Consider the following 14,637-nt stretch of genomic DNA (forward strand, 5'->3'; position numbering starts at 1 on the left):
AGTGAGGACCGCCCCCAGACCATAGGGACTGGCGTCCACGACTATTTCCGTCTGCAGGCTAGGGTCAAAGAACACCATGGTGTCTTCTGCCGCTAGGGCACCCCGGATGTCATCAAATGCCGCCTGCTCGAGGGGCCCCCACTGCCACACGGAGTCTTTCTTGGTTAAAGATCTTAGAGGCTCTCCGCGGCCAACATTCACGGATGCGCTCACACGCGATCATCTGCGCATCTCGAAAACGTTGCCACCTGTCCCAGGGATCGATCCGACTTCGTCGCCATTGTTAGCGGGCGATCCCGCCGCCCCCGTGAGCCCCCACACCCCCGTGCACACAGAGACACACGGAGACCGATGCTGTTCGTGTGGGCTCCCCGGTGGCTCTGCTGCCGCCGGGCGACGCCCCTTTATTTATATGGCACGCGACGGAGTGAACGTCACTCCGTCGCGTGCTTGCCCTTAAAGGGGCCACGCCACAGCAGTGGTGTCGGTCCCTACCGCCAGCGACCCGTATTCACTCCCCGGCTGTGGTGCACAAATGAGAAGCCCTTGCTTCTCAGCGCCAGGTTCCCGCTCTTGCCACTTGTAGAAAGCCACTCCTTTCGTACCATGTCTCTGCTTTACAACACTGCTACTTCAACCACGGCTTTTCTTTCTTCTTCTTACAATCCTTCTCTGCTTACATCCACTCCCCTTGCAACTACTACTACAACTACACCAACCTGTTTGTGGTCCTTCTTCTCTTTGACTGATGTCACTGATGTTAAACATCAAGGAAGGATTAGAACGTTGTGTAACGTTTGGCATCTCCTTCTGTGGCCTCCTCGTCACAGTACTGTTTGGCTCTAATGCTTGTCTTACTTTGCTGGAACGTCTTACTTTGCTGGAAAACATAAACTGATGTGTTCTATCAGAGTTTATAGTAGGGGAAGAGGACAACATGTTTTGGATATGTTGTTTCAACCCAATGGAGTCGTGTTTGCTTGTTGGATAAAAGGGGAGTGATCCTGGAATTTGTCACAGTACGCATGAATGCATGTACTTTGTTGTTTGGTGTGTGTGAATGTAAGGACCATAGTGTTTCGGTGTGTTGCGTGTGTATGTCAGCCCCCACCCTGAAATGTAGGAGGCCCGCCCGTGATTTAGCAAGAAATCCTTTTGAATGAGTAATGGAAGTTGGACTCTGCTGTTTTCTTTGGTCATAATACTCAGCCTAACAAAAACATTTCTGTAAATTGCAATACATATATACCAATTTGGACATTTTTGAACAGGCTGTGAGGCTGGCTGTTTCTGCATTCAGTCTCGTGCCAAGTCTTCTGAAGCAGATATCAGATTTTCTTGGGTCAGCCCTGGTGTTCCAGACAGAAACCTTCCCCTGCTGGTGCGAGCGCTTTTCTTTTGCATAGGGTGCCTCCCTGAGCTGGTGATGTCAGCCACAATTTATTTTTTTAAGGGTGACTTGATGAAGGTTTTGAAAGCTCATCATTAAAGGGATAGTGTACTGATATCGCCTACGTTGGCTTTTGTCCTTTGCCACTGTATGTTTGCTCCCGCTGCCATGTTAATGAATGTTTAAATGTAAATAGCCTGCTCTCCCAGGTTAGAAATCTGACAGGAACTTGGTAGGACCTCATTCCCATCAGAGCCCATGGCTTACCACTCAGACATCAAGGCAGTGTGCTATCTTCTTCCTGCAACCTCCTCAAAGTGAGAGGCTTAATCCCTCCCAAGGCACGGTGTGGCACAGCCCTATTGAAGTGAAAAGACCCCAGCTCCCATGCTGGTGCTGGGGGTGCCAGATTTGGTTTCTCCCTGGGCGCTGCCCGAGCTAAGGCCGTCCCCACCTATATTCAATGCATGCCAGTCTTTCCACGTTGTAGCACTTGTGTTTGCTTTACATTTGATGCACATACAGTTACTGTACATCAAGGGTAAAGCAAACATGGCAAGTGTTAATACCCATAGATGCCAACTTTTCACAGTGGTCTCGAGGGTCACTTATGCATTGCTCACATTCCAATGGCACTCCAAAAATTGTCATAATTTATAGATCTCAGCCCACTTCCCTGAAAGGACAAAATTCATGGTGAACAAACAACATTGAGGACAATTCTGTTGTTATTAGAAACACAGTTCCCTTTTATTTACATGTTTGTAATAGTGTTTAGTAGCAGAGGTAAGTGTATTTTATTTGCCCCACAGAGCTGACAATCAGATATGATGAGTGATTAGTTTGAAAGACAAGCATGTAATATTATTTGCATCACTCAGTTAAAGTGTGCACCGCATTGTACTTTTTAGTTACCCTTTAATAGGTAATTAGAAGTGATGGGATTGCACTGCTATGCCTTGTGATCTTGGGCAGAACTGTTCTGGGAAAGTGCGTTTACTAGCAGTGACTTTCTTGACAAACTGTAATGAATATGAATAATGGGGGCAAACACAATTATCTGGACTTTCAGTTAATCCAATTGTAAACACCTGTATGTCAGTGAATGGATTACTTTCAGAATTTAGCATTTTTTTCAACCCAGACCCACCAATAACTTGTGTGCCTGACTCCAAAGTCCTTAAATCTTAAAGCCGCGCTGCAAACGGCCGTTCATGCAAATTAGGCACATATATTTACACCCCACCAGTTCAAAATTTCATCAGCAGCCAGCTGGCTTTGCTTTCAGCGTTCTCTTATGGATTCCTATGGAATCCACCGGCTCTTGACCAGGTGGCACAGAGGACGGATTCCACTGGAATTCATTTGTTCTATGTCAGCATTAAAATCTCATGCAGGTGTACTTGATTTAACACCCTGCCTCATTTAAAGTGGGGCTGATTAATTTGCTAAGCAATAAGATGTGAGAAAAACACGGTTGTGTGGATTTTAAAATACACACATTTATGGAGGTATGCAATTGCAGGTTTATTTTGACTATGGTAATGCTAAAAGTATGCACCAATTTGAATACTTTTTACTGTTAAAGTACCACCTAATTAAAAGTTGGGGGATATTTACCCCAGAATAAACACACAAAGCCCTGCACGCGACAAATAACCAAAATGCATCCAATGCAGTACTTTCCAAGTAGCCTATGCTGTGGATATCCAATGTGATCCACAATCATAATTAGAGGGCATTTCGAAAACAGGTAATGATAAAAAATACCACATTTTACCATTATCAATATGCTCGTAATGAGGGCTAAAGTAAATGAAAGCTTCCTAGATAAAGCCTGTGAGTGTGGAAAGTTGGGGTACTCTGTGAGTCACCTTCACACACCTTGTTCCATTCTCTTGGTACAGTAGTATACTCGCGCATCCGGAGGGCCACAGAGCACGGCGCGCGCCCTTACCTTCACGGTGGCCTTCTTGACCTCTCCCAGGTCCAGGAGGCTGCTGGGCGAGGCGGTCTGATAGTTGAGATAGTGGACCGCCACCCTCGCCGTCTGCCAAGCCCGCTTGTGGTAAGTGGGCAGCTCGACCGTTGACTCCGGCTTGTCGGAGAGGAGGAAGGGCAGCGTCCATCCCTCGGACAGACACAGAAGGCAGGAGAGGAAGGGGAAGCACAGGCGCCACTGCATGGCCGGGCGGAGAGGTGCAGCCGCTGGTGCCGAGGAGGAGGTTATTTAGAGCTGTGTGTGTGCGTGTGAGGAGAGCAGCTGCGTGTGTGTGAGGAGAGCTCCTGCCTGTGTCCGAACTCTCAAGGCTGTGCCGAGTTCTGCACTCAGCACTGAAGTAGTTCAGAGCCTCTTGTGCAACAGAGCGAGCCGTGCCCTCTCCCTCCCTCCTCTCGGTCCCCTCCTACGTGAGGCTGTTATTACCAGAAACCACTCTCTACAGTGGCCAGAAACAGCCCAAAGACATCCCATGTATTCCGCCCCAGCGCACCCCCTGGATAGCGATATGGGTTACAGCTAAGCAGAGCAAACGTCCGCCGATATCTATATATCCGTCTTGCGGACTATTGGGCTGGAGATGTTAAACTGGCCACTGTGACTCTGGGCGTTGCCGACGTGCCTATGCCTCCAAGTAACTGCCTTTGGCTTCCCTGCGTTTCCCAGTACTGGTGCTGCCGTTGCGAGGCGCTTTAGGAACGATATCGTGATAGAGGATGCACGCTACAATTTCCGTTATTGTTATCGCGTTCTATAAAATGGTTCTTGCTGGGCATACATGACTATCCTGTTCACTTCTCCCCACTCCTCTAAAAGTGTCAATAATAACATTCTGTATGACGGCCACACTGTCACAATATGACTGTTTGGACGGCCAGATTAATATTACTCATAACCGGGACTAACAACCACAGCAGCAGGGAAGACTAGATTTATTCACGACTGGAAAGCAGACACAAGTCGGAAAAAATACAATATGTTATTGCTGCATCTTGCATTTTTCGGGGGCCAACAGTTTGCAACACACTTCTGTGAGGAGAGAACATGTAATACTAGCATTTCTAGGATAGAGGATATGCCTGCCTCTGGCAGGGCAACGCCATCATCGCTGAGAAGAAGACGTTTTCTAGGTGGTCTTGGAATACCCGCTCGTCTGTTCCAAGGAAAGGGGCATTTCTGAGAGCTCAGGTGAAATGAAATGCCAAACCTTTCACACCTGTGACCTCAGCAACAGGGGCGCCCACAATAAGCCACAGGAGTCCACATTATTCATTTATTTCATGATGATAACACATGGCGCTCACTCCTAAGCACAGATTGTTTCCAGGATCCCCAAGCAGAGGGTGGAGGGGATGGGGGGCAAGAGTAGGACAAGGGGGCGGGGGGGCAAAACAATAAAAGGTCACTCGCTGTAAGCCATTTCTTGGCTGTAAGAGTGACAGCTCAGAAACTCAGGGTGAGAACAAGTTGAGGGCAAGGAGGCAGTCAGCATACCAACAGAAAATAGGTAGAGTGGCGGGTTGTCATGTCAGACTGATGAAGACTATGGTCATTCTCTGGGGTCAGAGGGTCATTCATCTTCTTCCCTGGAATAACTTTCTTTGAAAAGATGGGTTTAACAGTTTCCTGAATCTCAGGTGTGTCTCGGCAATTTAAATGTTCAGAGGTAGGCTCACCAAACAGAGGAGCCCCTTCAACACAGCAACGTTTCTTTTTTTATTAAGCTTATACTTGAACGTTGCCTAGCCACCAGGGCTTTAAGTAGGCTGGGGCTTACCAGGGCAGAGCCCGACGGTCTCCATAAAGGACTCCAAAGCCAGGGCCCTGACGGGGCCCTCACCCGGCTAGCCCTAGATACAGCAAACCACAGCAGGCAGCATGTTTAGCCAAAGAGCCACGCTTGGTTAAAGGGCTGCCTACCATTGGCACACTTCTGATCAAGAAAAAGGAGAGGCATCCTTTTCCCTAATCAGAAGTGCTGACACCTGCAGGCATCCCTTTAACAATGCGTGGCTCATTGGCTAAATAGGCAGCCTGCATGGCTTCAGCTCCTCTTATTGAGGAACAAAATGAGAGGCTTGGTGCCACAGCTCTCCTTCTGTTTCTTAGAGCGATGAGTTAAGCACCTGCACGCAGCCCTTTCACTCAAGGAGCAACTTGGTTAAAGGGCTGCTTACAGGGGTTGATCGACCCCTGCATGCAGCCCTTTAACCATGTGGCTCCTTGAATGAAAAGGCTATCCCCCTTATCTACTCTCTTAATGAAACAAAAGAACATATTAAGAGGGATGAGACAGGGATGCCCCCTCTTGCCGCTCCTATACGCCCTCACAATGGAGCCACTGGCGATTGTGATTAGGGCTAACCATTGGATTGGGGGAATCATGTGTGGAAGAGTGGAGTTTAAACTTTAGTTGTTCACGGATGACATACTAGGTTACCTCACTAACATTTCATCATCGCTTCCCACACTCTTGGCACAAATAGAGCATTTTGGATCCTTCTCATGCCTAAAAATTAATGCTGATGAGTAATGTATTATGCCCATGGGGATGGGCAAAACTAATCTGGACGCATGCTCTAGGTATATTGGCATGAGGGTGGAAAAGAATGATTGAATTATTTGGGTGTCTATCTGACCAGGAACTTCACAGAGTGAACCAATGCAAACCTATACCCTCTAGTGAATACAATTAAGGGGGACCTAAGGAAATGGGAGCGCCTGACCCTATCCTGCTATGGTCGCATGAAATTCATTAAGATGAATATTCTCCCACTGCTACTTTATGTGTTTTCAGCCCTCCCAATCAGACTTCCGGATAGGTTTTTTTACCAACCTGAAATGTGCCCTAACTAGGTTTGTGTGCCAGTACAAGAGACCTAGAATAAAAATGACTACCCTTACACTTCCACGTGACCGGGGGGGGGGGGATTTTGGTTTCCCAGATATGTATCTATATTACAAGGCAGCACAGTTGAGAGTCATGTTAGAGCACATGAGAGAGGACGTGAGAATTTACTGTTTTTTTCGTGAGGACCTGGAATTGGATCTGCTAAAGGTAAGGGACCTCCTCTGGGAATCCCAGAAAGATATCCTGAGTAATGTACGTGATCATCCCATGCTGGCTGTTCTCTGGGAGGTATGGAAAAATAATAAAGTAAACAGAGATTTCTCCTCAAGGCCCTTGCCGCTGTCATCAGTGTGGGGCCGTCCATTTACTTAAACTAATCGGGTGTGTCAAACAGTGGTCGGACAGGGGGCTTGAAAGAGCTGCTCAGTTATTTGGAGAAGGTCACTTTCGGGAGTTTGATGAGATGCGGGAGGTCCTGGGAAGCGACACATTCCCAATCTTCATTTACTTGCGCTTGAAGAGTATATTTACAGATCAGAAGTGGGGTGCCTTGTTAATTAGAGATTTAACCCTGTTTGAGAAAGTGTTGGATTCGGTGACCTCCCGCAAGTGCATTCTTTCGAGCATATACACCATTCTGGTGTCACCTCCCACAATGGGCAGACAAACATTCAAAAGATATTGGGTGGAAATGATGGGTAGGGAAATAACAGGGGAAGACTGGGCTAGAATTTTCCGGGTCACCATTCATGGAAATCTTTTTACCTCTGGCATGGAACATAACTATAAGATGCTACAAGGATGCCAAAGGGAACCCCTGAAGACATCTAAAATGTTTGCGTGACTCTCTCTGCTCTGCCCTAGAGGGTGTGGTCAGGTGGCTCCCTCTCCCATATGTGATGGCACTGCTCCAGAATCCAAATTATTTGGCGGGAATGCCTTAGTTGGATTAAAAACATTCATTACAATAGCGACGGTCCAGAAACAAGGGTGCCGGGGAGCTTACCGGCACCCTTGTTTCTGGATCACCACATTCGGAGTCTGCCTGCTGGGGCCGCTGTGCCCTAAAGGTCTGATCCTGCTGGGCGCAGTGGTCACGGTAGGCGGACTGATCATGGCAGCACCGGCACCGTTAGCAACAGTGCCGGTGCTTCTGTGAACCCATTCCCATCGACTCCACGGAATGGGGAACAACATTTACTGGCACCTAGCTTGCTGGTCTGGTGGGACTTGTAATGTTCTGGTGGCACCGGCAAACTAGGTGCCGGTAAAATCTCACGAGACCAACGGCACCCTGCCAGAAGCACCGGCAGGGTTACAGCCAGAATCGTAATGAGGCCCATTGTAGGTGTTCAGCTGAGTATGGACCCCCTTTAGATGCTTCTGGGCGTCCCTGCAGGCGATAGGGAGGAGTATAGACTGCAGAAACTATGGGAGGCAATGATTAAGGCTGGCAGATTGGAAATAGCACAAAACTGGAAAGGAGGTGAACTGCCAACATGAAGGGAGTGGGAACGGAAACTGACCACCATGATGGTCATGGAGAAGTTAACGGCTATGGTGAATGACTGTTTGAACACTTTTCATGAGGAATGGGGTCCATTGATAGACGGGATGGAAATTATTTGTACTTAACCACCAGGAAGGGCGCAGGGGTAAGGACTTCCTCATGTGATGGCCGGGGTAAAGGGAGCCAATCCACTTTTATAGTTGATGTTTAAAATCCAGATTTCAAGGGAACACTCTGCAGTTCCATTCCATGAGACTGGGTATACTGTAAGGAACAACGGTGTTACTGAACCTATTGACGTTGAGAGGGGGTGGGGGGTTAGAGTGGGGGAGGGAATGACGGGGATATGTCTTATGTTTTATGAGAAGTAAATTGTTTTTGACAAGATGCCAATAAAAACTAATGATTAAAAAGAAACAAAAGGAGAGCTGGGGCATACTGTTATCATACCTTTGGTGCGCCCATTCTCTCCTTTTTGTTTCTTAATCACAGGCTCTGACCACCCACAGGCAGCCTGCCCGTGGGTCTCGGAACCTGCGATTTGGACCAATAAGGAGGGGCTGGGTGCACCAAAGGTGTAATACAAGTGCGCCCCTGCTCTCCTGGTGGCTCCCAGGCAGGGCTCCCTGAGTGGCATCAGCATACTTGTGAGGAGGGTAGAGAAGGTTTCCCAGGATATCTGCCAGTGGTTTAAATTAATATTTATATAACAGAGGGTATATGACCAAACCCATGCTGATGGCGAGATCGAAAATGAGCTTCTGGGAATAGACAGGATTCAAACATTCAGGGACCAGTGGCTCCAGCAGATAAAAGTTCAGTGGAATTGGCGCCTGTTCCTCTGGATTCAGGAGTTATATGGGTGAAGACACACATTAACCAGATGAAAATGAAGGGATGCCAGTAGATGACAGGGAGCCGTCTCCAAAGGAACGTCATAAAGGTAGGCCAACAGAATGAGTGAGACAAGGCTTTCTACTCAACAGACGTCCAAAGGCATACTGTTGAATCTCAAGAAATGGAACCATTGGATCCAGATCATCCACTTGAAAATGAAGGGACTGTGTTATAATGACTCTTGGATGGAATTCTACTACCAGTAGAATTCCAACCATCCTATTATGTCATGTTTTCTTATGTTGCACTGTTAATGTTCTACATTCCAGAAAGACAGTTGAGACTTATCTGGAGAGCTGTAATGTAGGCTTGATACTGTTGGGTTGAGGCTGGTTGCCAATAAAGAAGCTTACCTACTGCCTGCCTGCTTCTTTCTTACACTGGCGACGAGGGCAACCAGCCTCGCAACCCATGCAGCCGATTCCAGCCCAACAGTTGCCTGCATTTCTCTCCCTGGGAGGCTGCCTAGTCCGTGGCTTCCCCCGAACTCTTCGGGGAGGAGCTGACGCCGTCCGCGTCGAGCATCCTGCTGGAGGTCGAGTTTCCACCGACTGGCCGGCGCTCCCCAGCCGGGGTTGAGCGCTGTGCCCCTGCCGCCGTGACTGTCGAGCACGGCCTACTGACGCCGGCAAGAGAGGCAGGCGTAGCTGATCTGCACTTCCCATCCGGGGCGAGCGCAGTGCGCCTGGCCACAGCACCAACTCTTCCAGGAGGGGACAAGTGTTGAAGGTGAGTGACCCTTTCCCTTTCCTCCGCTTCACCCCATCGCGCGGCTCGGCGCCGCGCAGTTCGGGGAGCGCACACGGGGAGGTCCGCTTCGGGAGGACAGCAAAGCGGGAGCAGGAGCTGCGCACTCCAGGGGCCTCGTTCCCCCGGCGTAGTTCAGCGAGGCGAGGATCCCGGTTGCCAGCCGGCGCTTGGAGGGGAAGGAGGGAGTGTCCCCGCCCACATCGCATTGCCGTCAGCGACTAGTAGGAAAATATAGGGGTGTTCCCCTACACCATTGCGAGTGAGTTAACCCTGCGCGCATCGGGAGGAACCTTGTGGATTCCTTCTGTCCACAGCGTGCAACGGCGGTAGAAGGCGTTTTGGAGGAGCGTTCCAGCATCAACCCTGAGTCTGCCGTGTCAGGAGCTCAGTGCAGCCACAGTAGGAGGCGTGCCAAAAGGGTGTTTCCAAGGAGCAGTGTCAACCCTGTGCCTGCCGTGTCAGGAACTTTGTGCAGAGGCAGTAGGTGGCGTGCCAAAGGGGTGTTTTCCTTCATCCAAAGAAGAGTATTAACCCTGTGCCTGCCGTGTGTGCCATTCTGACAGGTCTTTCAGTGTTAACCCTGTGCCTGCCTTGTCAGGAACTTTGTGCAAAGGCAGTAGGAGGCGTGCCAAAGGGGTGTTTTCCTTCATCCAAAGAAGAGTATTAACCCTGTGCCTGCCGTGTGTGCCATTCTGACAGGTCTTTCAGTGTTAACCCTGTGCCTGCCGTGTCAGGAACTTTGTGCAGAGGCAGTAGGAGGCGTGCCAAAGGGGTGTTTTCCTTCATCCAAAGAAGAGTATTAACCCTGTGTGCCATTCTGACAGGTCTTTCAGCTGTCTATTCTCCAGTGGACTGTAGTTTTTGAACTGTGATTAGGGGAGTTGAACCTTCCCCTGCCCAACAAACTTGCGAACCAAGAGGCTTGTTCCAGCATGCAGCACAACAATGCCTGTCCGCCACCAGCCTTTCTGGCCAGCCCTGGTGAGCCTGCTGTCATATGGGACTTATGGGTTGACAGGTTCAAGGTCTACTTGAGGGCAGCAGGTGGCGCAAAATTTACTGATGATGAGAAAGAAGCAGCGTTACTTAACTGTTTGGGGACCGAAGGACTCAGATTGTTCAGGCACCTTCCTGGTCCCAACGTGCATGCTGCCCTCGCGGAAGGAGCTGAAGGGGGTGATGCCCTACCAGGGGTAGTACTGGCCTATGAAACCGCCTTAGGCAAGTTGGAAGCCAGGTTTGGCAAGAAAGCCAATGTGGTACTTGAGAGGTATCATTTTTACTCGAGGGGCCAAGGTTCCGGTGAGGGCATTGATGCTTTTGTGACTGCTCTACGTACCTTGATTGCAACCTGCAAATTCACAGGGACCATTGACAAATACATCCGTGATCAGGTGATGATGCGGACGAGTGATGTACGTGTCAGAGAGAGACTGTGGATAGAGAAGGATCCACCTCTAGATAAAGTCATTGAGATAGCCCGTGCCATTGAAGAATCCAGGAGGAGTGTAAGGGTCATGACAGACAAGGGAGAATCTGTGCATCCCATCATTCCCCGCAAGTGCACGGAAACCAGGGGGAGGAACAAAGTATCACAAAGGTCAGCAATGTCCTCTTCTTCAAAGGAAGTCTCAAACCCCTCCCCCTCCTCCTCACCTCTGTCTTTTCTCCTGATCTTCTTTTCTTCCTGGTTTCCTGGTTTCTCCTTTTTTTTGTGAAGATAGGGACGGCCGCGAAAGGACGCCACCGCGATACCGTATAGGTAAGGCGGTGAAAGATCCTCCGCGACCGTCGTATGAGGGGAAAAAGCCAAAGGCACAAAAAACCCCTTACGGGAGAGTTCAGGTGGTGGTCCGTAAACAGACGGAGTATACTTGAAGGATCGAAGTCACCAAAACGGAAGGCAGAGGCAGTCCAATAAAACAGGCAGGGTCGGAACACAGGATGATCCAAAGTTCACTACAACGGGAGGCAGGGGCAGTCCAATAGCAGGCAAGGTTGGTACACGGGAAGGCAAGATTGAACAGCAGCGGGAGGCAGAAGTAGTCCAATAGCAGGCTAGGTCGGTACACGGGAAGGCAAAATGTTAAGCAGCGGGAGGCAGAGGCAGTACAATAAGTAGGAGTGAAAATTAGAAAGGAGGGGACAAGAAGAGAGAGAATGGGTTAGGTAAAAGAGGGCAGAACGGGAAGAAGGAAAAGCGAAGGAGAGAAAGAAAACAGCAGGAGTGAGCGGAGGATACACAGAAGGCTTCCTAGCAACGCAACGACAAGCGAAAAACCAGGGAGCGTTGCAACGCGTACGCGACCCGGAAGCTGAAGGCTAAAAGCTCCCGGTCGCGTACGCGATCGGAGAAAGACTAGACCTGCAGGCACGTAGAGGGAGGGGAACGTGGCGGCAGACTCTACGACAGACTACGTCGATATCGATCCCAGACTCGCCATCTGCCCCACGATGTGACAGTATGCCCCCTCCGAAAACATCCTCCCCCCGGTTTCCCCGGATGGAAACGGTGGAACTGGCGTAACAATCGAGTGGCGTGAATGTGGGATTTGGGCTCCCAAGTGTTTTCTGAACAGGGAAATCCTTTCCATCTTACCAAATATTCGAGGCTACCCCTATGATACCGTGAATCGCATATCTGAGCGACTTCATACTCTTCTGGAGTAGGATCAGTGGGAAGAAGATTGGATTGAGACTTACGGGACCAGGTATCTTCTACAAATGGTTTCAATTGGGAAGTATGAAATACTGGATGCACCCTTCGTAGACTAACAGGAAGTTGGAGACGAAATGCCACAGGATTTATCTTGTGCGTAATCTTGTAAGGACCTAAGAACTTAGGAGAGAGTTTAGAGGGATGAACCCACCGGGGTAGATATTTGGTAGAGAGCATGACTTGGGATCCTACTTCCCACCCTGGAACCTGTCTACGATGTTTGTTAGCCTGGATCTCATAACGATCTTGTGCCTCCTGAAGGCTCAACTTAGCCTCTTCATGTACCTTCTGTATGTGAGAAAGAGAAGAATCCACCGAAGGTGTGTGTGAGGGGGTTAAAGAGATGGGTGGAATGGAATGGGGATGATAGCCATAGGTGCAAAAGAAAGGACTTATACCAAGTGCAGAATGAACGGAATTGTTATATGAGAACTCTGCCAAGGGTAAAAGAGGAACCCAATTATCCTGTTGTCGGTTGATGAAACACCTTAGATACTGTTCGAGGGTTCCGTTAAGTCGTTCCGTTTGACCATTGGTCTGAGGGTGAAAACCCGAAGATAAGGCTCTCTCTATGCCCAATTTTTCACAAAAGGTCTTCCAGAAGCGTGAGGTATATTGACTCCCCCGATCCGAAATGATCTTAGCGGGTATTCCGTGAAGACGAAATACATCTTTTAGAAAAACCTCTGCCATTTCTGCAGCGGAGGGAATGCCAAGTAGGGGGGAAAAATGGGCCAGTTTGGAAAAAGAGTCCACCACCACCATGATACAAGTGCAACCCTGAGACCGGGGTAACTCTACGATGAAATCCGTGGAGATGGTGTACCAAGGTCCTGCAGGAACGGCATCGGACTTCAATAATCCTATTGGTCTTTGATGAGATACTTTGTTGCGAAGACAAATAAGACAGGACCGTACGTACTTCTTAGCGTCCTCCTTTAAATTTGGCCAATAAAAGTGCCTTAGAAGATATTCCTGGGTACCTCTGATGCCTCTATGTCCTGCAATCTTAGAATCGTGACACCATAACAGTGCCTTCTTCCTCTGTTCAAATGTGGGTAGATACAATCTATCTTTTACTAGATAGAACCCATCCTTGATGTTATACTTGGTATCTATGGGGTGGAGATCCCCTTCGAAATTTTCTTTAGAAGTATCTCTGACTTGCTTAAGGAATGTAGACAGTTCTCCGATTTGTTTGGTTTTTGGAAACATCAAATCTCGGTTGCCCTCTGTCTCTGTAAGGTAATCACTGCGACGAGAAAGTGCGTCCGCCACCAGGTTCTGTTCTCCAGGAATGTATGTGATGTTGAAGTCGAACTGGGCAAAAAAGTGTGCCCATCTTGCTTGTCGGGTGTTATAACACTCAAACTGTTTCAACACTTGTAGATTCTTGTGGTCAGTCCTGATGGTAAATGGATAAATGCCTCCTTGTAACAGATGTCTCCATTCGACACACGCTAGTTTCATGGCAAGTAGTTCTCGTTCGATGACCGAGTAATTCTTTTGACTAGAGTTGAGTGTTTTTGAAAAATAAGAGACAGGATATTCGAGATTGTCATGAGCTTGAAGTAGAACTGCCCCAACCGCCATCGCCGACGCATCAGTCTCCAGTATAAAGGGGAGATCCTGATTCGGTTGTCGTAGAATGGGAGCAGAGCAAAAGTCTTCTTTGAGAAGATGAAAACTCTCCTCGGCTGCATCAGACCAAGTAAACGGCATAGAAGACTTCTTAAGTAAAGATGTAATGGGTAACACTCTTTGGGAGAAGTTTGGAATGAACTTCCGATAGAAGTTAGCCAATCCTAGGAACTTCTGTACCTCCTTTACTGATCTTGGCGAAGGCCAATTTAGAATAGATGTGACCTTCTGTGGATCCATCGAGATACCCTTACTAGAAAGGATAAATCCCAAATAGGAGATAGAGGATGCAGCAAAAACACATTTGTTCAGTTTGACGGAAAGATGATTATCTTTGAGACGTTGAAAGACTTCTCTAACATGTTCCTTGTGGTCTTCTGGTGTTCGAGAAAACACTAAAATGTCATCCAGATAAACGATGGTAGTATGGCATAGGAGATCTGAAAACAGGCGATCCATGAAGCGTTGAAATATGGAAGGAGCATTGACTAAGCCAAAGGGCATTACCTGATATTCGAATAGACCGTATGGAGTCCGAAAGGCAGTCTTCCACTCATCTCCTGCTTGGACTCGAAGTAAGTGATATGCGTTTCTTAGGTCAAGTTTTGTAAAGATGGTGGACCCATGTACCGCTTGGATTATCTCTGTTATAAGTGGCATGGGATACCGGTCTTTGATGGTTACTTTATTTAAACCCCGGTAATCAATGCAGGGACGTAGCTCTTGTGACCCTTTCTTTGGTATGAAGAATAGCGAGGCCCCTGCCGGAGACTTTGAAGGTCTGATGAGTTCATTGGCTAGATTCTTGTCCAGGTATTCTCTGAGATAGCGTCTTTCTTCCAGAGAAAGGGGGAACATCCGACAGAAAGGGACCAGAGCC

At 48.5% G+C, this 14,637-nt stretch overlaps 1 protein-coding gene across 1 annotated transcript in view; it reads right to left on the reverse strand.

The window, feature by feature from the left end:
- RARRES1 (retinoic acid receptor responder 1) overlaps positions 1–3,734 on the reverse strand; it is a 172,179-nt gene extending 168,445 nt beyond the window's left edge. Inside the window, exon 1 of the mRNA XM_069618452.1 lies at positions 3,348–3,734. Within this exon, the coding sequence (XP_069474553.1) occupies positions 3,348–3,575 (228 nt within the window). The 5' untranslated portion in view covers positions 3,576–3,734. The remainder of the gene's footprint in view (positions 1–3,347) is intronic.
- Positions 3,735–14,637: the final 10,903 nt, after the last annotated feature.

Source organism: Ambystoma mexicanum, chromosome 10, assembly GCF_040938575.1.
Source record: "Ambystoma mexicanum isolate Mex_15411 chromosome 10, UKY_AmexF1_1, whole genome shotgun sequence".
In the NCBI taxonomy this organism is placed as follows: Eukaryota; Metazoa; Chordata; class Amphibia; order Caudata; family Ambystomatidae; genus Ambystoma; species Ambystoma mexicanum.